General features: G+C 53.7%; 1 protein-coding gene across 2 annotated transcripts; it reads right to left on the reverse strand.

The window, feature by feature from the left end:
- Positions 1–550: 550 nt before the first annotated feature.
- Positions 551–27,167, reverse strand: TM9SF4 (transmembrane 9 superfamily member 4). 2 transcript variants are annotated; one of them, XM_014596888.3, is made up of 18 exons: positions 27,063–27,167; positions 14,581–14,694; positions 12,068–12,167; positions 11,347–11,515; positions 11,085–11,214; positions 9,731–9,854; positions 8,784–8,902; positions 8,500–8,611; positions 7,712–7,782; positions 7,103–7,235; positions 6,344–6,425; positions 6,184–6,259; positions 5,741–5,824; positions 4,816–4,991; positions 4,404–4,467; positions 3,726–3,845; positions 3,206–3,295; positions 551–2,758 (listed from the first exon to the last, which is right to left on the reverse strand). In XM_014596888.3, exons 1-18 carry the CDS (start codon positions 27,150–27,152, stop codon positions 2,609–2,611), a joined length of 2,004 nt encoding a protein of 667 aa, XP_014452374.2. In that variant the 5' UTR covers positions 27,153–27,167; the 3' UTR covers positions 551–2,608. The 2 variants fall into 2 exon arrangements, with proteins under 2 accessions (XP_014452374.2, XP_059569111.1); XM_059713128.1 differs by lacking the exon at positions 27,063–27,167 and adding an exon at positions 26,753–26,830.
- Between the last annotated feature and the right edge of the window lie 11 nt (positions 27,168–27,178).

Genomic DNA, 27,178 nt, shown 5'->3' on the forward strand with positions numbered 1-27,178 from the left:
ATTAGCCACATGCTCTGAAACCAAAGCTAGAAGGCCAGCTATCCCCTCCCCAGGAAGGAAGCATTACCTGAAGAATGAGACAGCCTTAAGTCCAGATGAAGCTGCTTTGACTTGGGCAGGCTCAGCCCATGCGAGGCGTTACAGGATATTCTCCCGTCATGTTACCAACGTGATGCTGACTTCACCTCCCCCTACAAGGCAGATTCAGCTCCCCATTTTACAAGTGACGCTGCGGACAGAGGACACTCGTACAACCTGCCCAGCGTCACTCATCCAGTCGGCGCAGCCGAAAACAGATCCCCGGCACCTCGACTTGTTCTCATCACAAAGCTCCCCCCACTACAGTGAGCATGCTGGACTGCAAGGCACCCAGACTCCTCAGCCACATTTGCCGGTGTAAAGTTAGGAAGAAAATCCAAGCAGGCTACACGTACTTCCAACGGTGACCGAGTGTCAAAAAGCATCGTGGGCTTTGCGTAAGAGAAACTCAAAGGGCGTGTATGGAAGAGACCACGAAAGGCTGCTCACACAGGGACCGGGAGACTACGGCAACAGGACAATGGCATATTTATTTACAGTAGGACACGAAGAATACATACATTAATTAAAAATTACAAAGAATACAGAGAAAACGTATGGGGGGGAGAGGAGGGGGGAAAATCAACACTGGCTGAAGTTCTCAGCTAGGAGATCAACCAAAATTTGTTTAGGGCAAGATTCCAAATCAGAGCAGACTACGGACTCCACAGCACAGCTCACTAGTGTTACCCCATGCTCCCCGCTTCGCTCCCCGATTCCTGGCTGGTGCAACTTTGGCATGATGGGGAGCTGTAAGAGTGAGGATTCAATGCGCGAGGACACAAATGCTTTGGCATTCTAGTTCTCCATTCTCCCAACTCGGGGAGCCAGGGGGCATCACCACCAAAAAACCCTTCAGAACCTCTGACAGCCCTGGTAGCACTCGTTTAGGAGACACCCAGGGTACAGAAATCCCCAAAACACCCACAACTCAGTGCAAGCGACAGGGAGGGACTTTGTTGCTTCTCGGATGCACTTCAACTAGATCAGCGTCACCTGCGACAGCCGCGTACTTGGGGGCAAAGCCAGAACTCCCACAGCCATCATGAGCCACCTCCACAACCCTGACTGAAGCCAGCTTAGAGCTAGGGATGGAGGGAGGCTTACCTGAAACTTGCAACTAGGCTTTCCAGTAGCCTGAGTTTGCTTTAAATAACCCAAATACAAATTCAAGCTCATTTAAAAAGAACCTCCCATAGGCAGTCAGGCACTCAGCAATGGGAAAAGATCAGCCCCCTGCAGTAAAGTACCCCCCTGGCTATTCCAGAGGGCTTGGCCCTTTTCACTAGGAAAAGTGAAATCCAAAAGGTACTGAGGTGTGAAGTTCCCTCGCTCTCTGGAAGCAACGTTTCCAAGCGCAGGAGCAAGGAATTGAGAGCGGTAACAGGCAAGAGGCAGGTGGCTGGCAAGTTGAACTCTCTTCTAGGAACGGGGTGGGAGGGAGTCTCAGGGAGCTCCAGGCCAGTCTCGCAAAGCTCACACCCCTCTGCAGCAGGGATGTCCCAATACTCAGATTTCTTGGCACGAAACCAACACTGTAGTGAGTTTCTCCATGCCGGGTTCTACTTAAACCCCAGAGGCGTTTCCTAGCGAGTAAGGCTGCCTCCTTTCCTTCTATCCAGAACGAAGTCGTTAGCTGAACAAAGCCATGCAGAGGTCTCCACTGTTCTTCTCCAGGGTGTGAGGTCCTGTGCTCCAGAATCTTGTGCTGCTTTCAGTTTAACGCCACAGCCCACTCCATCCTGTTGCCCCGACAGATGATTCAGCTCTTCCAGGAGAGATGTCCCACCCTCCCGAGCCTCTCCAGCTTCATGCACCCAGAGTGGCATGTGACGTCCAAAAGTGAGGGGGAGGGAGAGGCAACGTGGAGGGCATCAGTTCTCAAGCCCTCTCCAGGTGAAATTGCACTTGCCAGGTTCTGCGTGGCACCTCTGTGGGACTGTAAACAGGGACGGAGCTGAAACTGCTGTAGCCAGAGCATGCCATTCTCATGCAGGACAGGCCTTTCAGATCCCCCTCCCTGGCCACAGCCGGAAGCACCCTCCTCGGCATCTTCCACGCAGACACGAGGCCTGGCCCGGCCGGTTGTGTTACTGGTCTGAAGGTCCCCCCAGAACCTACGTGCCCTAGGGGCTAGAGCAAACATTTGCACAAGTGTTGCCACTGCCGTCTCAGATCCATTCGTTATTCAACATAAAAAAAGGAATGACTTAACAAAAAAGGGGGTGGAGGTTGACTTACACAGAGGGATATTTCTCAGATAAAAAAAAAAATCCCTCCAAACTGGAATAAGATCATCAAGTTAAAATGCAAAGTATCTACAGACCCCTCTCCCCCAGAAGTAGCCCCAGAATCCATGTACACTGTGCCAGAAATTACATTCCAAAATGAGGAGTTTTAAAATTTCTCTCGTCACTCTCCCGTTGGGTTTTTGTGTTTTTTTCCTTAAAAGAACTGGGAGAAACTCCCCCTTCCTGCCCAGGAGGACACGCCCACAGAGGTGTCTACTTCCTGCCCAGTCTGTGCCTCTTCAGTCTATTTTCACAGCGGCGTAGATCTTGCGGACAAACATGTAGGCTGCATAGAAGCCAATGGTGCCGGTGAGGAGCCAGAAGGACAGGACCATGAGGGCTGTGTAGCCAAAATACAGCAAAGAGGGAATGAACTCAACGATATCCAGCTAGAACAGAAGAGAAAAAGCAAAGTGAGGCTGAACCCAGAACCACGTTCAGTCACCTCCCCAGCTCCGCCGCTGGCCTGTTCCCCCTCGCCTTCCACCTGGAGCAGTCCAGGGAAAGCCCTGGGCAAGCTGAACGTGGAAGCTAAATTTTTCACAGCTAGAAGCCACTAGAGGAGAGACAGAATAACCTCAACCAGAACCACCTCACCTGGGGACAAGGCCGTGTCTAGAAACAGATGCACTCGAGACTGGAGCCTCCAGTACTTGAAACTCTTCATTTCTGCAGCGTTATTAACAGAAAATCACTCTGGCAACAGCCCACGCAAGGGACTGGCCCTGCAAGGAACGGCCCCGTCCCAGCAGGGGGATGGACTAGGATGAGGGACTCAGTACAACAGTCTCTTGCCAGCTTCCAGTGTGCTCTCGGGGAGCAAATAGTGACAATACCTTGTTCACGAAGTAGAAGATGGCATAGATCAGCACGTAGAAGGCAGATCCTCCTGATACCAAGAAGGTCCTCCACCACCAGCGATAGTCCTGACAGGGCAAGAGAGTCTTTGCATTATTCTGCCCTCACTCCCTCGCAGTGGGCTCCTAGGCATGAATCACAGGGCCCCTTCCTTTCAGATGGGCCGCACACTATCAGGAAGCGGAGCAGGGACCCTCGTCTTTCCCCCAAAAGGATGCAGGGATTTGTTCACCCCGTTCCAAGGCTAGGAATCAGTTAAGTATCAGCAAGACTGCATAACTAACAATGAAGCAGAAAGCTAGCACCGAGGCAGGCCCGGCTTACGGCATGGGAAATGGATCCAGGAGAGTGGCTGGAGATACAGCTCTCCTCCAACACTGGACTCTGCACATTCAGGGAAGCCGCACAACAGCTCAGATTTCTGCTGAGACGCTGCAGTCAAGTCACACCCAGGGGATTCTCAGAGGGCGACTGGACCAGCCGCGTGGGAGGTCTCACCTCGGCACACAGCTGGAAGTACACCATGACAATGCTGATCTGGGAGCAGGACACCACGAGGATGATAAAGACCAGGAAGAGAAAGCCGAAGAGGTAATAGAACTGGTTCTCCCAGATCGCCTGAAACAAAGGACAGGACAAGCTCTTCACCACAATGCCGCACCAGGAAGTCACGTGACAGGCAGCAAACCGCTCCTTCGCAGCTGACCTGGAAAGGCACCAGGCTGCAGAAGGAGCTGGAGGGTAGGCAAGAGACAGCTGCTCTCACCCCAGAGATGAAGGAAGTGGGCACCTTTGAGGACACAGTGCCACCTTCCTGCACTGGGATCCGACCCAGCAACAAGACCCCGTAACACCTGCTCCCCTTCCACACGAAGGAGAGCACTGGAAAGCATGTCTCCCCTCGCAAAGGCTCCTAGGCAACTTCACCTCACCTCTGTCCCTTTGCTAAGGAGATCCTGCACAACCAGGTCTTTCAAGAGTCTCCACACAACCCAGAGCCTGGAAAAGCCTGTGGTGCAGCATCCTCCAGCCACAGGCCTGGGGGGTGGGGCAGCAGTCCCTCCCTTCCTGCTCATGCCACAACAGCTCTCCTCCAAGTGGCCAGCCTCTCCCCCCAAGGCAGCAGCTGGCTCTGCAAGGGTGGCAAGGGTAGAAAGGAAGTGGGCCAGTGCTTACGCTGAAGATGAAGAACAGTTCAATGAACATGGCTCCAAAGGGCAGAATGCCAGCCATCAGAATCCTGCAGAGCAAAAGGCAGTCTGTTACCAAGCCAGCACAGCGGTCTTCACTCGAGACAAAAAAGCCCAGACAGGCCCAGCAAGAGGCTGCAGCTCTGGGGTCACGGGGTGAAGTCTCAGCAAGCCATTCCCCCCTTCCTGGCGCTGGCAGGTGGGTGGAGCGTAGGACGCTGCAATCTAGGGTGCAGGCACAGCTCCCCTGAGCATCACAAGGTTTCAGCGAGGAGAGGGGGAGGGTGGGAGACCAGTGGGTCTATGCCACTTTCAATTCACGGGGGCTGGCTGGGGCTCACCATGGGCACCACTGGAGCCTTTGCAGTCGCCAGGTTTACAAGATACTTGCAACTCACCCAACAAACTTCTTCATGTACCACCTCTGCTCCGGGATCTGCCTTGGAATCTGATTGGTCCGCACGGGGTTATCGTATGGCTGCTTGCGAAACCCAAAGTAATAGCCCAGGTAGACCAAGGGCAGGGAGATGCCAAACCACATGCAGAGCAAGGCCAGCATGGTGGGGAAAGGAACCTGGAATCAGAATACGTGTCCCCTCACACACCAGCACCACTGCGGGCACTCGCTGAACCAGACAATTCAGGGTCCTGCCAGCCAACCACCCACCAGACGGCACCTCGTTGCCCTGTCCTGGGGGTAGGCTGAGCTGCAGTTGCTTCCAACTGACCCACTCACTTCAAGTATGAAAGCAAAACCAAAGCTGCCAACCACCCTGTCCCCAAGGCAAGCGGCAGAGCTGCAGCCTCCACTGAGCACACAGGACAAAGCCAAGGAGCCATTTCCCAGAGCAGCTTCACTGAGTCGCCTGTTGCTTCCATGCCCCTACGTGGGCAGCCTCTCCTGGCAGACTCCTGGAAGTGCAGCTCTGGCTCCTGGCCTACTTAGCTGCAAAGGCATCTCCTCAGCCATCTGCATCCAGCTACAGCTGCCATGTGGGCAAGTCCTTCTTCAACAGGGACTTGCCTGCTTTTCTAAACCGCTCCTGCCCTTTATCCTTCACGCACCTGCCCATTGAACAGTCCCTTTCACAGGAGCTCCAGCTGAGGTGAAGCAAGAGCAGTGCCCCCTCCCAAACACCGCAGCTGGAGCGTTCCCTGGGCTTTCTAACAGCCAGACCCCGCAGTGTGAACCTGCCCGGTGGATTCACCACCACAGGGCTCGCTCTCAACTGCAGACCTCGGCACGTTCCAGGGATTGAGGCACCCTCTCAGAAACACTAATCACCCCACCCCAGCCAGGCTTGCAAGGAAATGGGTACATACTGCTCCGGAGGAGTGCTTTCCCCAGATGAAACAGTTCAGGATGAAGCAGATCCCAAAGACCACGCCAGGGTACAGGATAGCAGTCTGCAGAGAAGAACACACGTGGAAGAGAACAGGAGCCTGCTAAACCCCAGCCTTTTCTCACGGGCCTATCGCTGGAGAAACACAGATGCAGAGGAAATATCTGGGAAACTCTTGCTAGCACCCAGCAGCCACCCTCCCTCTCTGTGCGCGCCTGGGATCCTACACCGCACCCTCATCCCTTACTCCGCCGTGATCCACACCCTGATGACTGCCTTCTTGTCAAGATCTCATGCACAGCATTACACCCCGCACCCAGCTGGCAGGGCCCCTATACAGCAGGCGGCCGAACTGCTTGCATCCACCCGGCCCAGGCACCCTGCCCTCAACTACCTGGCAAGAAGGTTCAAGGAGCCACTTACGCAGAAAGCTCCTTTCTTCCACCGATGGCCTTTCAGAGTCCGATACAAACGGCCAGCAAAGAACCCCCCGAAAACCCTGTGTGAAAACAGGCAAAAATACAGTCAATTCCCATCGCGTGTCCGGCAATGGCACCACGGTGGGAACGTTGCAGACACATACCCCATGAACATGAAGAGAAAGCAGGCTGTGGTCATCAGAGCGCCCCGGCTGGATGGCGACAGCATCCCCAGCATGGCAACGACTGCAAGGCAAGCGGGAGAGGTGACAATAAAGGCTCATGGTCTACTCACAAGCTGCTTCAGGACAGGGCCCTGCCTCAAGCGAACTGGCCAGGGAATCCGGCAGCCTGGCATGTCTTTACCTTCTCCACAGGACTTGAATTTCTCAGATCATAACCGAGACCACCAGCTCCCCAGGACCCCGGCCTGGTCTCTCAGCATGACCCACTGGTCTCCACCCACCCTCCCCCTCTCCTCACTGAAACCCTGTGATGCTCAGGGGACCTGTGCCTGCATCCTAGGTTGCAGCGTCCTACACTCCACCCACCTGCCAGTGCCAGGAAGGGGGGAATGGAGTAATGACTCCCTTTACCTTCCACAGCCCATTCTGCACAGTGCCCTTAGATCATGGATGGGCTTTGGATCCAAAGAACTCCACAACAGCAGCTGACCCCAGAGAAACTACAGGGTTTCCTTCACAAAAGATGCCTAAAAACTCAGTGCTCCTAAGTGTGCATCAGCTTTGACTGGCCAGTCAGAATCAAGCAGGGCTGCTCCAGAGGGAAGGCAGGCACCTGCGAGCCACACTGCAGTCAGCGAAGTCACAGCCATGCCACTCCATTCTGGTCATGTCTGTATAAGCATCACACCCCTTCCAGGCACAGCTGCCCGAGGACAGAGGACAGCCGGTGCTACTCACAGATGACTATCAGGATCATGCAAAAGAGCTGAATTCCAGAACCCAGCAGGGAGCTGAGGATCATGGGATACTGGGGAGGCCTGAAGACATCACCATGCACAAGCTTCCAACCAGACTCCTCCATGGTGTCTTCCTGCAGAAGACCAGAAAAGGGCAGGGAGACTTCATTAGCTAAATAAAAATGCGGGTTCCTCCGCAGCTAGCTCCAGATGCTGCTTCCCCATCACCAGGTCTTTTCCAGGATTCCATCAATCTAGCCAAAAAAGCCTTCTTGCCTCTCGAGTTTTATGCTGAGGATCTCTAACCAGTGTTAGAGCAGGACTGCCTTATGCAGAGATGCTGCCTGAGCTGGTGGTTGTCTGAAGGGCCAGGTGGGAGCGAGGAGCCCCCAGCAGCTCAACCTGAGATCACAGCTTGGTTTACAGAGCAGCCCTCCTACGTGCCTACAGCAGCACTGCCCCTCCCCTCCTGCCTACAAAAGGGAGTCTGCCAGCAAAGCAGCGATGGATACTCCAAAAAAGAGCCTGTCCCTGCCAGCTCCGTGTTAATCCTCCCCAAGCTCTATGTTCACCCCCCACCCAGCTCCCCAAGGACAGACACAGGCCATACAATATCATCTTCTTTGTTGTAGTTGGCAATGTCCTTCCTGAGAGTGCGGATGATGATCATGCTCAGAATGCCTGAAACAAGAACGGGAGAGACTCGGTTACCGGGTTCCCAAACCTGGTCACTCCAACACACCAGGAGGCTTCACAACTGCAGCTGAGGTGGGGGCTCCTTGCCCCAAGGGAAGCCCTAGAGCAGGGGTGGGCAAAATGCGGCCCGGGGGCCAGGTGCAGCCCACCAGGCCATTCTATCAGGTCCGCGGGGCCCCTAAAATATTTAGAAAATTAATATTTATCTGCCCTGGGCTGCCTGACATGCGGCCCTCAATGGCTCACCAAAACTCAGTAAGTGACCCTCTGCCCAAAATAACTGCCCACCCCTGCCCTAGAGCCTCCCCTCCCCACCCCTCTCCCAGGGCTCCATCCTGCACCACTGCTGGCAGTGGGAGCACTGCATCCACAAGCACAGTGGGCTCACAGTGCTCTCTCATGAGCAGTGCCTGTGGCCTCTCCCCCAATCTAAGGTAAGACTGGAGGCTGGGCACGGATGCCGCAAAACACCACTGTGCACAACAGAAGTTGCAGCACAGAAGCACTGCCCTGGCCCCAAGCCCCATTTGGAGCATTCAGGAACCAGGAATCAAGGGCCAAGTCCAAGGGGCGCTGCCTGGAGCAGAAGCTTTACACCCTGGTTAGTAGCAGAGACCTGCCTGCAACTGAAATTCATAGTAGACCCCAGGCCGCCACTGCTCAGTGACGGGAGATTGACCCTCAGCCCAGTGCTGTGCTCACCGGAGAGGAAGAAGACAACCACAACCGAGTTAATGATGGAGAACCAGTGGATCTGCACGTCGCTCATGGTCAGGTAGGTGTCCCAGCGGGAAGCCCATTTAATGTCGCTCTCCTAAAAGAACAGAGAGGCACATTCAGAAGCGACCACCCCTTCCTTGCTTGTTGTAACACCCCCCAGAAGGGCTCTTACAGGGCCTCTGCTGCATGGACACCCCCTGAGAGGGGACAGCCTGGAGCAGGCGGCCCCCCCATCCACACCCCCCTGGCCCCTGTCACTCCCTCACCTCCCAGTGGACAGAGTAGGTGAAGAGCAGCAGGTTCTTCTTGGTGGGATCTATCTCCTGAGGGGCTGAGCCTGCAGCTTCGGGCAGGGTGCAAAGGCCCTTCTCATCAACCTTCAGGTCTACAGAAGGAAGCACCACACATGCGCCAGGTTAGCATTCCCCACACTTGTCCTTCCCAGAGCCCAAGGCATAGCCCTGAATCTATAGCCAATGCAGCGCCTGTCCCCCCTCTACAGCCTTGGGCTGCCCTCCTAGCCCATTACGTGAACATCGTTAAGTGCCTCTGCAATGGGCCCCACGCAGGCCCCTGCTCGGCTGGAAGGATGGAATCAGACAAGAGTCTCTTGGGACAGAGGGTTGAACAGCGCTCTCTGTGAAGCACCAAGGAACCATCCTTGCAGAGCAAGGGCAGGATCATAAGCCAAGATGCACACACTCCCACCCATCTCCTGCAAAGCTGATAGTAGGCACTGCAAAGGAAGGTGCCTGGCAATGCTGCCCATCCAGAAGTAACCTCCCAACCTCCAGGAGCTCCGACACGGAGCAGGACGGCCCACCCCTCACATCTAGGCTTTGATTTTTTCATTAAGCTTGCTTGATGCAGTGGGCAAGGATTCCCTGGCCCATTTTACCAGGCTGCTGGCTGCCCATTCAGAATGCTTACAGCCTTGGCCCCCACAGTGTCACAGGCTAATTGTGCTTGCTGCCAGAACACATTCCCTTTGAAATGCAACTAGTGGGGAACAGAGCAGTTGTAAGGACCAAGCAAGCACTCTCATTACAGGGGAGGAAAGGATCTCAAAGTCCCTCCTTCCTGTACCCCTTAGAAACTCAGACGTGGGTTCATCCTGGAGCTTGTGGCAGAGAGGGCAAGGGCTGTTGCCCTCTTGCCATCCCAAAATCCTGAGGTGCTTGCCTCCCGGCCTGGGGCAAACTGCAGGGCTCACCTTCCAGCTTAATGCTCTGGGGAACCACTTCAAAGCGCACAACCCTGTAGGTGGGCTCCTGATTCTCCTCCACCTCCTCTCTGTGGTAGTAAAGGATGAAGGAGAGGTGGTTGTGCAGGTAGAACTAGAAAGGGCAGATTGACATTAGAGAAAAGTTAGTGACCGGAGGAAGGAACAGGCAATGCCCAGGGGGCAGCAGCTGCCTGCAGCAGCATCTTCTCCACCAGGCTCAGGCCTCTAGCAGCTCCCGACCTGCTGGGCTACAGGGCAAGGCTGTGCTCTGCCTCTCCCTCAGCTGAAAGGAAAGGCAAGGCAAGAGACTGACATGTCTTGCCAGTTGTTACCTCAAGCTCTTCGTCTGACCGTCAGCAATAATGTTTTTCTGCATTTCTGATTGTACAGCCAGGACCATGCCCTGGCACACGACCATGACACATTCAACAGCACTCTGCACCCCAGGGGCTGCAACAGCACCAGCTGCACCCTTGCTGCCCTAAACCCAGCCTCTCTGCGTTGCACCAGGCAGCTGTACTGCAAGAGGCCTTCCTCTCAGAGGCAAGCAGCTTCCTCTGAGCAAGCACAGCAGCTCTGCACAAGCCTTGAAAGCCTCCCATCCATAAGAGCTGCAAGACCCTGGTGATCACAACTGTCCATGAGTACATCAAACAAACATGCAAGCAATATGTTAGGCACACTAGCGCATGCAGCTATGGAAAAGGTTGGTGAGCACGGCATGCAGCTGCATGCAAGTCTGCTCCTGGCAATCTTAGGCATGCAGAGAGGCTGGCTGCACTGTATTATACCTTGACTGGTTTCTGCCCCTGCCCCTCTCCCTTCGACATTACACGACTTCTTCATCCCATGTGTTTTTGTCCCAATTAAGCTCTTTGATTTCACTAGGATGAATTCAAGCTGCTCCTTCCTAAATGGAATCAGACCCTGTCTGCCTGGCACTGGGTCCTGAGCAATACATTACAGCAATAAATGAATGTGATGTTCAACACCCAAGGGCATTTATGCAGGAAGCTCAAAGCACATGACAAGCACTAGTTAGTCCTCAGCACTTCTCAGATCTACCTACTGGCAGCTCCATTTTAAAGACAGGCAAACTGAGGCACAGAGGTTGAACAGTCACATGGCAAACTCATGGCACCCCACCTGCTACTGACTCATTTTCCATTCTCCCAGTCTGAAGATCCAAGCCATGCCCACCCCTTACACAGCTCCTCAGCAGGATTCCCCAACCCTGCTGTCCTCCCAACATGACCACAGGCCTCATCTTCTGCCAAGGATAACTGTGGTGTTCTCCATGCCTCTCACCAAGGCTCTGCCCAGGCTGCTTCAGACCCTTTACCTTATTTCCATCCATGAAGCCCAGCCTGTATCCATGCTCAAACTGTACATCTTTCTCCTTCTTCTTCTCCTCCTCGTCCCGATTGGAGTAGAACTCCAGGCGTGTGGCCACGGGAAGGTTATCAGCAATGCTGAAAGCACACGTTTGTGAATCAAAGGGACCCAGTGCACCGAGGTTCCAAGACAGCCCCCCTGGGATCCTGGTGGGTGTCATTCTCCCCCTACCCCACACACGCACACACAGGCAGAAGAGCAGGACTTACAGGTGGACGTAGTAGTCTTCCCTGATCCGTTCTGCAATCAGCTTGGCCTGCTCCACATCCAGGGAGACTGGCTCATTGAGATGCTTGCAAAGAATCTCACACTTCTTCTCCATGCTCATGAAGACCTGGAACGGTGTGTTTACAATGCGGTCCCCCCGCAGGACCTCCCCTGTGGGAAAAGACACAGAGTGAGAGCCATTGTTCAGCTGCCCCTGGATTTTCTAGCACATGGCATTTCATGACGAGATGAAAGCAGCTCTGGACAGCTGTGTGCACCCCAGTGCCATGGGGAAGCTGGTGAAGTAACAGCATGTACTGACTGTGTGGAAGGAGAGAAGGAGCAAGGGAATCTTCTTGTCTGTCCAAAGCACCAAGCCTCATGGATGCAGGTACAGAAATAATCACCTCCCCCCTACATGGGCACTGTAGCATCCCCACTCCCTCTGCTCAGCTAACAGGAGGAGCATAGCAAACCTGCAGGATACAAGATCTGCCATGTGAGGTCACACTACAGTGCTACAGTTCATCCCAAGCTGTGTTTATGGCTATTTTTCCAGTATAAGAGTGCCACTTTGGAGTTACTGCTGGCTGCACTGGCCAGAGACTCAATAGCAGTACTCTGCAGCCTTCAGACCAGCCACAGCTACCACGCAACCCATGATAGGGGCAGGCCTAGAAGGCAGCATGTTTAGAGAGTGCACATTACATGACAGGTACATACCCAGATTCTCAGCCTTGTAGGTTATCACAGGGGGGCGACAGAAAGGCAATGAGTAGTACTCATACGGCAGCTGGGTCCGTGAACTCGTGAGCTTCACAGCCTGAAGGAAGAGGAAGAAGCAGTCATTCCATCATGGACCCTCTTAAAACCACAGGGACCATTCCCTACTCTCCCTACATCAGCTCCAGGCTAAAGCCTCCTTCAGGAGAGATTTCAAGGGAAAACCCCTTGAAAGATAGCAATAGTGCTCATGAGGAAAATCCAACCTGCATGAAACGGATCGCATCACCCACCATTCAGAGAGAACAAGCAGCTTATTTTCTAAGGAGTGAGAAGCACTGACTAGCCCCAGCATCTTAATTCACCAGGACCTGCAGTCTGTTAGGTTACCAAGGTGCAGCTGTCATCAAGTTTTGCAGGGAGGTAATCCTGAGGACAGAAAAGTTCACAGCAATGTCTCAACCAGTGAAACGACTGGGAACACACTGAGGACACGGGAGCATGCAGTTAACTGGGCAGCTCTGGGAGGAGCAAACCCCCTACATGTAAGAGAAGGGCGCTGTCATGCACTCGACCCTTTCACAACATGCGTGCACCCCCGAGCCCATTACAGCATCAGCCCCGGCCTACTCCTGTAGGTACACAGAGCAGGCATTTCAGGACAGCTAAAAGCACTAGACATATCACAGATTTTGATACTAAAGTCACTGCTGAAAGCAGATAGAATGGTGCCTGGGGCCTGCTAATTTGGTCAAAACCAGCCTGCTGTCAGCTTTCTGCACCACATTAACACAGAGGAGAGGGTGTATTCAGTCTCTTTTCATGTTCCTATCCCAGTGGGGCTCCAGACGCTGCTAGTCAGAGGCCCTTGCCTCTAGCAACAGCCTGGAAACTGATAGGACTTGGGGAGCGTTCCTATAGTGCTAACAGCAGAGCCCCCACATGGCTTAAGATGGGCTACAAGGACTGACTTCCCACCCCACCTTGGAGACTGCTCTGATTGTCGAAGCAGCCTGTTCCTTGCGACTCAGAACCACCGAGCCTTCATTCAGAGCCCTGGGCTAGGCAAGGAGAGCCCCTCCTTCCTGCACCTCTGTGACCTGAATGGCTTTTGTCCTCTCTCATGCCCCAGCCACCTCAGCTTTAGGAAGCAGAAAAATGTTTGAGGCAGACATGGCTGATTTATTCGGGATGTTGTTCATCCGTCTTTCCCATGCCCATTTTTCTGCAGCACTACATGGGATCCCAAGTGTGTGAAATGGGGTGACTGCTGCTTTTTTTGGAAAAGCCACAGCCTAGAGGTCTGCCCTTGGTTCCCTGAGCTTCTGCCTTTGGAGAGGAGGCCAGATCAGAAGACAATGGATGGGGTTAAAACTGAAAGCTGCTCAAGGGGACCCACAAAAATGTAGGACACGATCCTGGATATCTGCATCTCAGTTAAGGCAGAGCCAAGGCCACAGCTGTTCTGAAAAGCAGGAACAATTTGTAGTCGAGCCAAGGTCACTTATCGGAAGTACACTGGAGGCTGTGCCAACTGATCTCGCTGCTGAAGGAACCATTTGGCTTTTAAATCCCTTTGAGAGCAGCTCTTCCAACCCAGCCCCTTGAGACCCTTTGCCCTGGGCTAGCCTTGTTTGCTCAAAAACAGCTTGAGTCTGGAAGTTTGTGGGTAAAATGCAAATTGTGCTGTGCTTGGTACATGACTGGTCAACCTCAGTGACCCAGACATCCACTCCCCTGAACTTCTTGTGCAGAACGAAGCCCACAGCTTCAGCAAAAACAAATAAAAAGATGCTCAAGTTGCTGGTGTCTGGAAACCACGTCTGAGCTCCCTTCCGACAGGATGAAGGCAGCTCCACAGTTGGGCACTGATGATAGTGGGCTCTGCGGTGAACTCTGCCCTCTCTGTGGGTGTTTTCAGACTAGAGGCTTGAGGGCGGCAGGGGAGGTTGTGGTAGGGTTCAGTTCCTTCCTGGCTGAGGGACAGAGCGCATGAGAACCGACTCAGGCCAATAACTATGAAACGATGGGGCTCTAGCCTCAATGTTACCCCTGGACGCATTGCCTTTAGACCAGTTTTGCTTATGGTGCAAAGCTACTCTATGGGCAGTGTCACCTGCTGATACCACACACGTGTGCGACTCAGCAGCACACAGCACCAGCTGCTGTCGCTCTGTTCCCTATGCCACTGGAAGAGCTCCTGTGCCAGCCAGAGCAACTCAGATAAAGATTTTGGTGCAGCTCCTTGATTGCTTCATAAGAACACTCAAAAGAAGAGACCGGAGAGGAAAAAAGAGGAAGATCAAAGAAAACACTGGGAACAGGGGCATGACAATTAAGGTCCAGAGCCCCTCATTAGTAAAACCTTGCATAAAAGTGCTGCTACAACAGCATCTGCTACTGAATTTGAGGGGCACGACCCCAAACTTTCACTTCCAGTGACTTGCTGGGCTCCTTGTGCTACAAAGAGATGTGTACCCACTGGCTGCTCGTCCCCGTGACCTCCACCCTACCTTGATTTCTACAGGACTATTCCGGTGGAAGTTCCTAGGCGCGACACCTGGGACGTAGAAAGAGCCCATTCCATGGAACAACGAGAACAGCAGCAGCAGCAAACTCAGACAGTCCTGCAAAGGAAAAGAGGTGTCAGGCTGTACTGTCACGACCACGTGCATCAGGGCAATGCAGCACCCAAGATACTCCCCTCCCAGAAACGATATTTATAGGGGCTGAAGAGTCCAACAACCAATGCACGGTAACCCAGGCTTCTACTCCCAATGCTGCAGCTCCTGGCAGGCCACTTCCAGGGTGTGCCTATTTCTCCACGTTTAAAAGAGGAGTAGCAGGTACTTACACCTCAGGTGTGTGCTGTGAAACGCAATAGCTGTGAAATGGGCTGGGGTTCTCAGCTGAGAGGCACTACAGTGCAAGCATGCCAAGAGAGAGAGATCTGGGGAACAGCAGCTACCTCTGGACACCTGAGCTCACCACTGTTTCCCTCCTTCCGTGCCCTACAAACAAAGCAGGCTTTGCTCGACCTAGCTGAAGCTCCCCCACACTAGGACACGTGTTCTTCAGGCTCCATAATCTGAGGTATGGAGCAGCAGGTCACAGCCTGACCAGCAGCTTTCCTGCCCTGTGCACAGAAATCCACCCCCCTTCACTCAGCTGGGTGCACGGTCTACGCAGTAGGGCATCAGCCTCGGCACTATGTTTCAGTCCATCAGTGCACTCCAGAAATTCTCCCGTGGCAACTCCTGGGCTCAGCTCAGAGAACTTGCTTTCAGCGCGGCAATGAGCTGGAGCCGACTTCTATGTTGTGCAACATCAGACCTATACAAAGCAACTGGATCAACGCTGGAGAAGTGCTAACTCAGCTGTCCCTCTGCAACCCCACTGCATGAGCGAGTTTGCACCACCCGTCCCCCACCCCCACAAGCCAGGAAGTTTAAAGCAGCAATGAATGCAAGTCAGAGATGGGTGCGGGGCCAGAAGCAAGGTAGCTTGGGGCAATGCTCAAGCTAACACTACCGTGAAGACAAACCTACAGTCATCACTTCCCTACGAAGTCAGCTTCACTCTGCTGGTGCCACTGTATCTAAAGAAACAGCACAGGGGCAGGCTGGGGAAGAAGGGGATCAAGAGACCAAGGGCTCAAGGGGGCAGAGGGGCAAAGGCTGTGTCATCGGCTTATTGCTTGGGGTGGGATAAGCACAGCTCCTGGTTCAGCAGGGCCCGAGGGTGCTGGGAAGGCAGCACAGAGTCTGAGGACAGAGCACCCTGCCTCCATGCCTTCTCACCCATCAGCTGCATTAATGCTGCCCAGATGGGCTCAGAGGCAACTTGCATGGATCCAGACCTCCCTAGCCAGAATCTGTCACTGCCATGCACAGCAGCACAGAGACAACGCTAGACCTGGAAAGTCAGGTCAACCTGCTCCTGTGAAAGCACAGCCGAAAACAAGGAGTGGCAAGGGAGGGCATCTGCTACCAACAGCAAGCCAAGCCATGTCCAGAGGGCAGCCCGCTGGCCAGAGCTGGTCCAGTTCAGCGACTCTTTCATTCAGAGGTGGGGAACCCACTGGGAGTTAAACAAGCAGAAAGGGCTTGTTTGCCTCTTCCAGTAATAATGACAAGTTCAGCACGTATGGCCTCTACCAGCTCAGCAGGCCTGGAGATATTTGGAAGTGCATGTCACGCGACTAAGAACAAATCCACTGAATTCACCAAACACAAATAATCATAGAAAATTCAGGCTGGAAGGGAGCTCAGGAGGCCACATCTAGTCCAACCCCCTGCTCCAAGCAGGACCAGCCCCACCTAAATCACCCCAGCTAAGGCTTTGTCTAGCCAGGTCTTAAACACCTCCAAAACTCCCCCACCTCTCTGGGTAGCTGTTCCAGTGTTTACTACCCTCCTAGTGAGAAAGATTTTCTTAATATCCAACCCCAACTTCCCTTGCTGCAGCTGGAGCCCATTGCTCCTTGTCCTGCCGTCTGCCCCCACTGAGCCCAGCCCAGCTCCATCCTCTGTGCAGCCCCCCTGCAGGGAGGTGAAGGCTGCTACTAGGCGCCCCCATTCTTCTCCTCTCCAGACTAAATAAGCCCAGTTCTCTCAGCCTCTCCTAAGTCATGTCCTCGAGCCCCTGAATCATTTTCATCACCCCCATTCCAATAATACTTCCTGTGCTTGCTACATCGGTTTGTTTTAAATGCAAAACAGGCTTTGATGAACTTTTCTCCTTCTGCACCCAGCACATTTAAAGTATCTAAGATGTAACTGCTAAAAATAATACCTGTAAAATGCTTTTCTTTTTGCAGTTTATTGTATACCAGTTTCCATTCTGATACAGCTCGTCACAAATCACAACATTAATCACCTAGCAAGACGTGCATTTTCACCATTTCTGTCAAATCAAAAAATCTAAATAAATCTCGGCTAAGCTCCTAGAATTGCTCAGATCAATGCATGCAGACACTAGGTACCCTTCTGGTCAGCAAAAAGAACCAGATTTGGTGGAACAACGATATCAAGTTGCAGATCAACGTATTTTAATGGTTATCCGTGAGATTCAGACGTACTTTAAGAAAGCAGAGAGAAAATACAGGCACAAAATTGAAACGGATTGAAATCAACCCGCCATGAAATCAAGCGTTCCTTTGTTTCCTATGCTCGTTCACCATCAGCACAAATATACAACGCGCCCCGGGCTTCTCTTGTCAGAGAATGTTTTATGATCCACACGTCGGCAGGAGCCCTAAAGTGGCCCCATTCAGACTCAAAAGGTCTCCTGGGCACATTAAGTGCTAAGAGAAGTATCATCCTTGCTCCACATCTTGTATCCTCCCCCCAGCAGCCACCTGACCGCAAGCAGTTACTTGGCTCAGTCTGCATCTCATGCTAGATACGTGCATCAATTCAAAACCGAGAAAGATGAAACCCTTGCCACAAAGAATCTACGATATAAACGGACAAACCAGAACCCTGGGGACGAGCTCAGGAAATGAGTGGGCACAAAGACATGATTTGCAGAAGCAGCAGGTCTCCACAGACGTGTGGCTGAGGAAGGGTGCAGACTGCGGGAGGTGGTAGTTTCAGACACTGGGGCCAACTAGAACGGATGAAGAGACAGGCAAGAGTGATTGGGAGAAGGGAAGACGAGCAGAGACTAGGCAAGAGACAGGGTACGCTGAAGCAGAGAAGCTGGAGGAGGGAAAGAAGTGGAGGGCAAGAGAACTCCCTGGTTCTAACCCAGGGGTGGGCAAAACGTGGCCCACCAGGCCATTCTATCCAGCCCGCAGGGCCCCTCAAAAATTTAGAAAATTAATATTTATCTGCCCTGGGCTGCCTGTCATGCGGCCCTCGATGGCTTGCCAAAACTCTGTAAGCAGCCCTCCACCCGAAATAATTGCCCACCCCTGTTCTAACTCCTAGCTGGCCTGTCAGATGAATAATGAAAGGCAGCCCATTCAAGACGGGGCATGGAGGAGCCCTTTGCTCTCTTGCTTGCAGGCCTGCTTCCGAAAGAAGAGCATGGACATGTGCCAACAGATCTGCATACCCACAGGGGCCATTCCTGGCAGGCCTTCCACTTGCAGCTAGGGGAGCGGAGCGAGTTCAAAGGTTGCACAGTTGTGTCTTGCTTATGTAAAACACAGCACTAGACTCGAGGTATCAGATCAACCCCCAGAGCCACAGAGCTGTGCTACCACGGCGTTCACCCACACGCGTTTCAAAGAGGAAAGTCACCTGCATGATGAACTCCCATCTGGGGCACTAGGCAGTCACCGACAGCACCGTGGACTTGTGCACTAAAGCTTTTCTCTTGAGCTTGAGGATCACACAAGTCTGCTCCCTTTTGGGGTCTCTGGCACGCCAGCTGGAGGAGCTCCAGGCCACAGTCCACAGACTGCGTGCCATCAGGGACTGCGAGCAGGAGATAGACTCCTACTGCCAGGCCCTTCACCCCCGGGAGGCGGAGGGTAGATCACAGTCTCCCTCCAGGCCAGAGGAGGACTCTGGGATCTCCTGCTGTGTCCAGCCAGGGGCATGGACCAAGGTGGTCAAGGGCCCTAAGGCCCGCCGCACCAAGGCCCCACCCCTGCCACAACTGAGCAACAGGGACGCACCTCTTGCTGCCCCAGCAGAGCCTGCTGAGTTGCCGGCCCCCACAGGCAACATGGGCCTAACTGCAGCTCCCGCCCCTGCTCTCCCCAAGACAAAACATAAGGTGTTTGTTGTGGGAGACTCCCTCCTGAGGGGGACGGAGGGGCCAATCTGCCACCCCGACCCCTTAGCCCGGCAAGTCTGCTGCTTCCCAGGGGCCCGCATCCGGGACATTGCGGAGAGGATCCCCAAGCTCCTCAAACCCACAGACCACTATCGCATGCTCCTTGTTCATGTGGGCACCAATGACACGGCTCGGAGCACTCCCAGCCAGGTCACGAGGCGCTACAGGGATTTGGGAGCGGGGCTCAAGGGTCTGGGGGCACAGGTGGTGTTCTCGTCGATCCTCCCAGTCTCAGGCTATGGGCTGAGAAGGGACAGGAGGATCCATGTGGTCAACCAAAGACTGTGGCGCTGGTGTCGTCAGGAAGGCTTTGGCTTTCATCACCACAGCCCGCTCTTTGGCGAGAGAGGCAGCGAGCTGCTGGGAAGAGATGGGCTCCACCTCTCTCCCCTGGGGAGGAGGCTCTTCTCAGCCAGACTGGCTGACCTGCTCCACCGGGCTTTAAACTAAGCCCGCTAGGGGACGGGGGGACTACCACCACTGCTGGCCCGCTGAGCAATCCTTGCAAAGCCAGAGGATCACGGCGCTCAAGGGAGCCCACCCCAGCCCCAGCCCTGGTAAAATCTGTGGGCAAGGAAGGAGCCCCCCAGGGGACACTTGCCTGCCTGTACACAAATGCCAGGAGCTTGGGGAATAAGCAGGAGGAGCTCATCCTCCTGCTCAGTGCAAACAATTACGATGTCATAGGGATCACGGAGACCTGGCGGGACTCCACCCATGACTGGACCACGGGGATAGATGGCTATACCCTGTACAGGAGGGATCGTGTAGAGAAAAGGGGCGGGGGTGTAGCTCTCTATGTTAAGGAAAGCTACACGTCCCTGCAAGCCGATATTGGCGACCAGGGTGGACGGCTGGAGACCCTCTGGGTTAAAATCCGTGGGGAACACGGCACACGGGACACAATGGTGGGAGTCTACTACAGACCTCCCACCCAAAGTCCTGAGCTAGACCAGGAGTTTGCCCAGGAACTGGCTGAGGCGGCATGCTCCAGGACCATGGTTGTCATGGGTGACTTCAATTACCCGGACATCTCGTGGGAGGATCGCTCAGCAAAATCTGAGCAGTCGCAGAGCTTCCTCTCATGCGTGGATGACCTCTACCTGACTCAAGAAGTCTATGGGCCAACGAGAGGCAAAGCGCTGCTTGACCTGGTGCTGGCTACTGGGGAGGACCTAGTCGGCGACCTAGTGATCGATGGGAAGCTGGGTGACAGCGACCACGAGCTGATCACCTTCACCATCCGCCGAAAAGCTGGCAAGTCGGTCAGCAACACGCAAGTCCTTGACTTCAGGAAAGCTGACTTTGACAAGCTGAGGAGGCTTGTCAGTGAGGCCCTAAGGGACCGTGACCATGGGGAGAGGGGAGTTCAAGAAGAGTGGTTGCTCCTCAAGGCAGCGATCCTCAATGCACAAACTAAGTCTATTCCATCTCGGAGGAAAGGCAGCAAGAGGGCACAGCAGCCCCCCTGGGTCTCCAGGGACCTAGTAGACCTCCTGAGGCTAAAAAGAAAGGCCTACAAAGGATGGAGGATGGGAGTCACCTCCAAGGAGGATTATTCTGCACTGGTCCGGTCCTGTAGGGAGCTGACCAGGAAAGCCAAGGCTGCAACGGAACTCCAGCTAGCTTTGAGCATCAAGGACAATAAAAAGTCCTTTTTCAGATATGTGGGGAGCTGGAGGAAAAGCAGGGGCAACGTTGGACCCCTGCTGAACCAGATGGGGCAACTGACAACTGACGCCCAGGAAAAAGCCAACCTATTAAATAGGTACTTTGCGTCGGTCTTTCATCAACCCCATGGGACGCCCGTGCCTGCTACAGGGCTGGGAAGTCCGGGTGAGGGTGATCCCCTGCCCTCCATTAATGCTGACTTTGTGAAGGAACATCTTGAGAAGCTGGATACCTTCAAGTCAGCCGGCCCTGACAATCTTCACCCCAGGGTACTCGAGGAGCTGGCGAGCATCAGAGCCCAGCCTCTAGCGCGGATCTTTGACAACTCTTGGCGCTCTGGTGTCGTGCCCGAAGACTGGAAGAAGGCCAACGTGGTGCCTATCTTCAAGAAAGGGAGGAAAGTGGATCCGGCTAACTATAGGCCCATCAGCCTGACTTCTATCCCGGGGAAGATCTTAGAAAAGTTTATTAAGGAGGCCATCCTTAATGGACTGGCCGACACCAACATCTTAAGGGATAGCCAGCACGGGTTTGTCGCGGGTAGGTCTTGCTTGACCAATCTCATTTCCTTCTACGACCAGGTGACCTATCACCTGGACAAGGGAGATGAGATTGATGTCATATATCTTGACTTCAAAAAAGCCTTCGATCTGGTGTCCCATGATCGTCTCTTGGAGAAACTGGCCAATTGTCACCTTGGGTCCCCCACGATCCACTGGCTGGAAAATTGGCTCCGGGGTCGGACCCAGAGGGTACTAATTGAGGGAAGTCACTCATCGTGGTGTCCTGTGACCAGTGGGGTCCCCCAGGGCTCTGTCCTTGGACCCATACTGTTCAACATCTTCATTAATGACGTGGCCACTGGAGTCAGAAGCGGGCTGGCCAAGTTCGCCGATGACACCAAACTTTGGGGCAAAGCATCCACGCCAGAAGACAGGCGGGTGATCCAGGCTGACCTGGACAGGCTCAGCAAGTGGGCGGATGAGAATCTGATGGTGTTCAACGCCGATAAATGCAAGGTTCTCCACCTTGGGAAAAAAAAACCCGCAGCATCCTTATAGGCTCGGCAGTGCTATGTTGGCTAGCACTATGGAAGAAGGAGACTTGGGGGTCATCATTGACCACAAGATGAACATGAGCCTGCAATGCGATGCTGCGGCTAGTAAAGCGACCAAAACGCTGGCTTGCATCCATAGATGCTTCTCAAGCAAATCCCGGGACGTCATTCTCCCCCTGTACTCGGCCTTAGTGAGGCCGCAGCTGGAGTACTGCGTCCAGTTTTGGGCTCCACAATTCAAAAAGGATGTGGAGAAGCTTGAGAGAGTCCAGAGAAGAGCCACACGCATGATCAGAGGTCAGGGAAGCAGACCCTACGATGACAGGCTGAGAGCCCTGGGGCTCTTTAGCCTGGAAAAGCGCAGGCTCAGGGGTGATCTGATGGCCACCTACAAGTTTATCAGGGGTGATCACCAGTATCTAGGTGAACGTTTGTTCACCAGAGCGCCCCAAGGGATGACGAGGACGAATGGTCACAAACTACGACAAGACCATTTCAGGCTGGACATAAGGAAGAATTTCTTTACTGTCCGAGCCCCCAAGGTCTGGAACAGCCTGCCGCCGGAGGTGGTTCAAGCGCCTACATTGAACACCTTCAAGAGCAAACTGGATGCTTATCTTGCTGGGATCCTATGACCCCAGCTGACTTCCTGCCCCTGGGGCAGGGGGCTGGACTCGATGATCTTCCGAGGTCCCTTCCAGCCCTAATGTCTATGAAATCTATGAAATCTATGAAGTCGTTTTGAACAGAGCTAATGTCAGTGTTTAGCTTACCCCACTGACCGGTCCTCAGAGCACAAGCCCCAGGTGAGCAACAAGGAGCTAGAACAGCATTAAAAGTCATGATGCTACACCCAAGCCCCCAGCGCTCCCAGGCAGAGAGACTGCACACCCCGAGTCGGAGGAGAGCGAAGCGGTACTTCCTTTCAGCCTTAGTTACTCGTAGGTTCCTTCAACAGGCAGCGAGCGGCACAGGTCACCTTCTGCCAACCTGAAAACTGAATCTTGCCAGGACAGCCCAGAGGCATGGCATCACGGTAATGAGCCAAAGTGCTCCTTCCCCAGTAGTGACTCTAGATGTGCCCCCGGTTAGGGCACTCGCAATGTTGTGGTACTACGCAATGTGCTAGTCACCACCAGGAAAGGGACAGCCTTCCATGTATGAAACTCAGTCCCGAACAGCATCCGGTAGAGTCACACAAGTTACTTCCAGATAAAATCATCAGCAGGCTTAACACGAGCAAACCACTTCAGTGGACAGTTCTGCCGCTGGAAGGAACTTCTTTTACAGAGGCATCAAAAGCCACCACCTGTGATTCTACACGTTCAGCAGAGCTTCGTAAAGCAGACAGGTACCAAACAAATGTGTCATCTAGACCTGGTCCTGTCTAGACCTGGTCCTGCTATATGCATTTTTTTTTTAAAGCACATATGTGAACCCATGGCATATGCGGATGTACAGCCACTAGTTATATCAGTGCTGGAGACTGCAGAACACTGCAAGCTTCTCTCCTGCTCCACAGGGGCCACCTGGACTCGGTCTCCAGGCCACTACAAATCGTTGGCCTCTCTGTATCCACTGCCAACAAGCAGGCCAGGGAGCAGGAGCAGCCCTCACAAATGTCCCCAAGAACAGCAGAGGCCAGACGGCCTTCCAATGACAGTCACTTCAGTCATGCTGCAGGCATTTTAAGGAGTGGCACTACGTGAGCTTGCTTTGGGACTGCACCGTGACCGTGTTTCGGAGCTGACTTAATGCTATGTTTGCTGAATGAGAGGGTGGGGAACCACCTACCCAGAGTACAGAAAACCAAAGCTAGTTTGAGCTTCTAGTTCCTCTAGAGTAGAGGAAATAACAGAAACTCTCTTCATCTCAAACACAGGCAAGCTGAAAGAGAAGCCAAGTACACCCTATGGAGCCCCACAACATCAAGCAACTGGTTAGAAAAAGAAAGGAAACGCCTACTCTCTTCATCAAAGACTTCCTGGTGCAGTGGATATAAGAGAGTATCTGGGGGAAGGAAGGAAGACCCTTACATGCTGCAACACAGAGCCAGCCTAGACTTCCTCCGCTGTCGAGATGCGCTGACAGAGGAAGTAATGCACCTGCTCTTCCCCAATCTGAGGTGCCAGGCAGGGTTTTTCCTGGCAGCTGGGCAGACAACCTCATCTTTATTACATTGCTGAACACTCACACCACACTTGCACTTAGCAAGGCCACAGAGAGCCTTTGGGATGGAGACAAGTGCTGCATTCACTCCGGTTTCTGAGAGCCCCTTGGACACTGCGAGAATTGTCAGCAGCCTCTTCTGCTCTCACCTCTTCATGAGAGAGAAAGCTGCAATGAAACTCTCAGCAGACATCCTCAGCCCTCTGAATAGGCATGAAACTATCCCACAGGGAAAGAGAAAATAGAGTTTTAAAGAGGTGTGAAAGGAAACAAATGAAAATCCCAGTACTCCCATGCAGAGCATCCTGAAACAGTCTCCCCCTGTGCCTGCCAGCCACAGCACCCACAAGGCCCCTTCTCACTTAATAGCGCAGCAGCACTGAGCTCCAAGGCTTCTGCAGGTCATCAACCTCACCCATTCACAAGCCACTCTCCTCCAGCAGCACCATCCCCAGAAGCCCTCAAATGACAGGGGAGGTATGCCATTTCTCCAGTCTGCGACCTCAGAGAAGTCTAACTTCTTCCTACCTCCTTTTCTCACATCTGGGAAACCAGGTAAATACCTGCCTCAGCTGGTGGTTTTGTAAGGCTTCTGTCTGAAAAATTTGGGAAAAGTCCAAGACCCAAGGAAGCAAGAAGGCCCTCTACAGCCAAAGTTACCGCTATAATCTGCGCAACTATTTGATACCCATGAGCACAGCCCCCCTCTGTACCTGGGGTAAGTGTCTGGTTTAGGTCAGACCAACACGGCTAAAAAGTACACCCCTGGTTTAAGTCAGCACTTCCTTTGAGTGCATTACCTAGAAAAAAAAAAGTGCTGTTGTAACAGAACAGCTCAGCTTCTACTTACTGTGGACCACTTCCTTCCCAATCCCACAACCTCACCCATCAACTAAAATGCTTCAGGGTATGGAAAGTGGGATTTGACCAGATGTAGCCCAATTTTTTGCTCAGTTATGGGGATATCTGGTCAGTTCATTCTCCTTGCCTCCTGCTTCATAGCTGCACTCTATATCCTGTCCCTGCACGCTCAGCTTTGCTCTACTGCATTTGTACAATACCATAAGGCTCCGACATGACCAAAGCCTCGGGAAACCAGTTATATAGCTAGCTCGTTGTTGGGAGTCTCCCTCATTGCTCCCCTCTCCAGGTCCTTGTGGTTTGAATGTGTTCTCCTGTGCACGTGTTCCCTCCCACCAATGGTGGTATCCAACACAAAGGTTATTGGTTGAACCGATGCTAAAACCTTCAATAAAAAAACCAAAACCAAACCAAAGAGACAAACAAAACCCTCACAAATTAAAAGACAGAATGCGGTCATAACAAATGCACAGAGGTGCTCTGAAAACAGCTGCACTGGAGAACCTAATAAGTTGTGGCCAGTGTGTACACAAGCCTCTCCTGGAGACACTGCCTCCAGCTCACAAGTGCAGTGACAACAGCTGCATTTATAGGGCATCAGTACGTTATTTCCGTGCCATCTGCAAGTGCTCCGAACTAGACACCACTGAGGTAGGAGATACAGCAGCCTCGTCTACGGCACCTCTGCCCCAGTTCGTACCACCTACGGAGCTTGACTGGCGGTAGTGGACTAGCACAGTAATCTTTTCTAAAGAGCGCAGCACGGAGAAGGCCCACGAGCCTCAGGCCACACTGCAAAACGCAAGCAGCGCTGCTGCGGAGAGGCAATCGCCATTCATCACTGTGACAAAAGCAATGCTGCAGAGCACGTGAGAGACCTGCTGCCTTGGAGCAGCCCCGCGCACTAGCTAAGCGAGCGTTAGAGCCTCAGGGGGAAAAACGTAGAAGAGAAACAGAGGATGTGGGGCCAAGAATTCTTCACGAAGATCCGTTCGTCTGAAACCCACGTTTATCTTTGCACAAGAAGGTTCAAGCGACAGCGGTCGCTGCTCACAGCAGTTACCTCAGCCACTGGACGCCGTGGGGTATTGTTACCTCCCCTTAGTCGCACTAGCCTACGACAACCGCTTTCCAGGCAGATTAGACAGCGGGATTCCTGCCGAGCAACCCAGCTCCTTTGCAAGCATGGCGAAGGGCCAGACTGACCCATCTAGGGGTTTGTCTCGCCTAAGAGGCACAAATAAGTTTAGATTCAACCCAAATAACAAGTACTGAGCTTGACCTAAACCCAACTGGTTTTCCTAGTCAGATTAATCTCGGACTCTCTCACTTCTGCAATTCTTCTAGAGAGCTACTGCTTGCTAATCCTAGTAATAAGCAACGCCACCGAACTAAAAGGCCTGGAGAACGTACTGCCAGCTAGCACGAAAGGCTGTGCAGGTGCTGCCCGTCCTGTCTTAACCTCTGGTCTGTGCAGATTTTGCCTCCTCTCCGAACGGAAGTCAGCGCCACGCACAAATACAGCGTTTCTTCCGTGCTGCGGAAAGGAAGCAGGATTCAAATGGGAACGAGGGGGGGGTGGTTCTTGCCCCCCGTGATCGACCCTGCGGACACCTACGGTCGGTGCAGCCCCAGCGGAGCCGGCGTGTCCGCGCCATCGGGAAGCAACTGGATTTTGCAGCAACAGGAGAGGCATTGGAAACGAAACAGAAAATACCACAACACCCATCCTGGGTTCTGCCCACAGCTTGGGCGAGTCTCAGTTTAGGCGCCACCCCGGGATACCTCGAAATCCTCTCGAGGGGGTGCCGCTGTCAGGCGCGTAAACACGCGCCACGAGAGAAGGGATCCTGTTTGAAACCACTGGGTTTACGTGAAAAGCACACCGCGGCCTTTCTGCGCTTGTGCAGCAGGACAGGAATCGCTCGAGGATTTTTCTGTCGTCGAAAGCAGAGCGAAAACAACGGACTGGCGCGGAGGGGGGGGGGGCTCACACAAACCAGAGAAGAGTCGGGCCGGTTATCCGGGTCCACCCCCGCCCGAGGCAGGACCGCCCCTAACCCCAGACGCGGCCCGTCACCTAAACGCTACGTAAAGCGACCCTCTGCCCGGACGTGACACGCACGTGTCCCCCACACCTGCCACAGGTAAGGGGGGGGGCACAGCAGCCACTGTGCTCTTCTACACAAGGCGACGAGCATCGGAATTGCCGCGTCCTGGGTCAACCCCCATTCATCCGTGGGGGGGGCACCCAGCCATCGCCACGGCACGCTGCGGCTAGAGGGGCCCGCCCCCGAGGGATGGCTGACCCCCATGGTCCACACGGGTGTCCGCCCCCTCAAAACCAGCTGGCCCATTTCCTGCCGCCCCACAGAGCCGCGGCCCCCAGCCCGGCCGGGGGACCCGCGCAGGCCCCGGGAGGGGGACGGGCCCGGGCGCCACACTCACCATGGCCCCCGATGCCGCCATCTTGGATCCACGTGTCAGGAACCACGTCAGCGGAAGTGACCGCTGGTTGGCTCGGGCGCTTATCGCCATGGCGACGGAGCCGGTTCCGGGGTGGG

This window comes from Alligator mississippiensis, chromosome 9 (genome assembly GCF_030867095.1).
Source record: "Alligator mississippiensis isolate rAllMis1 chromosome 9, rAllMis1, whole genome shotgun sequence".
In the NCBI taxonomy this organism is placed as follows: Eukaryota; Metazoa; Chordata; order Crocodylia; family Alligatoridae; genus Alligator; species Alligator mississippiensis.

Coding starts and splice junctions, on each gene's coding strand:
- TM9SF4 (XM_014596888.3), bottom strand. CDS start 27,152: ATGGCGATAAGCGCCCGAGCCAACCAGCGGTCACTTCCGCTGACGTGG. Junction 14,695..27,062: donor TGGCGGCATCGGGGGCCATG/GTGAGTGTGGCG, acceptor TTTCCTTTGCAG/GACTGTCTGAGTTTGCTGCT. Junction 8,903..9,730: donor CCAGAGCATTAAGCTGGAAG/GTGAGCCCTGCA, acceptor TTCCTTCTGTAG/ACCTGAAGGTTGATGAGAAG.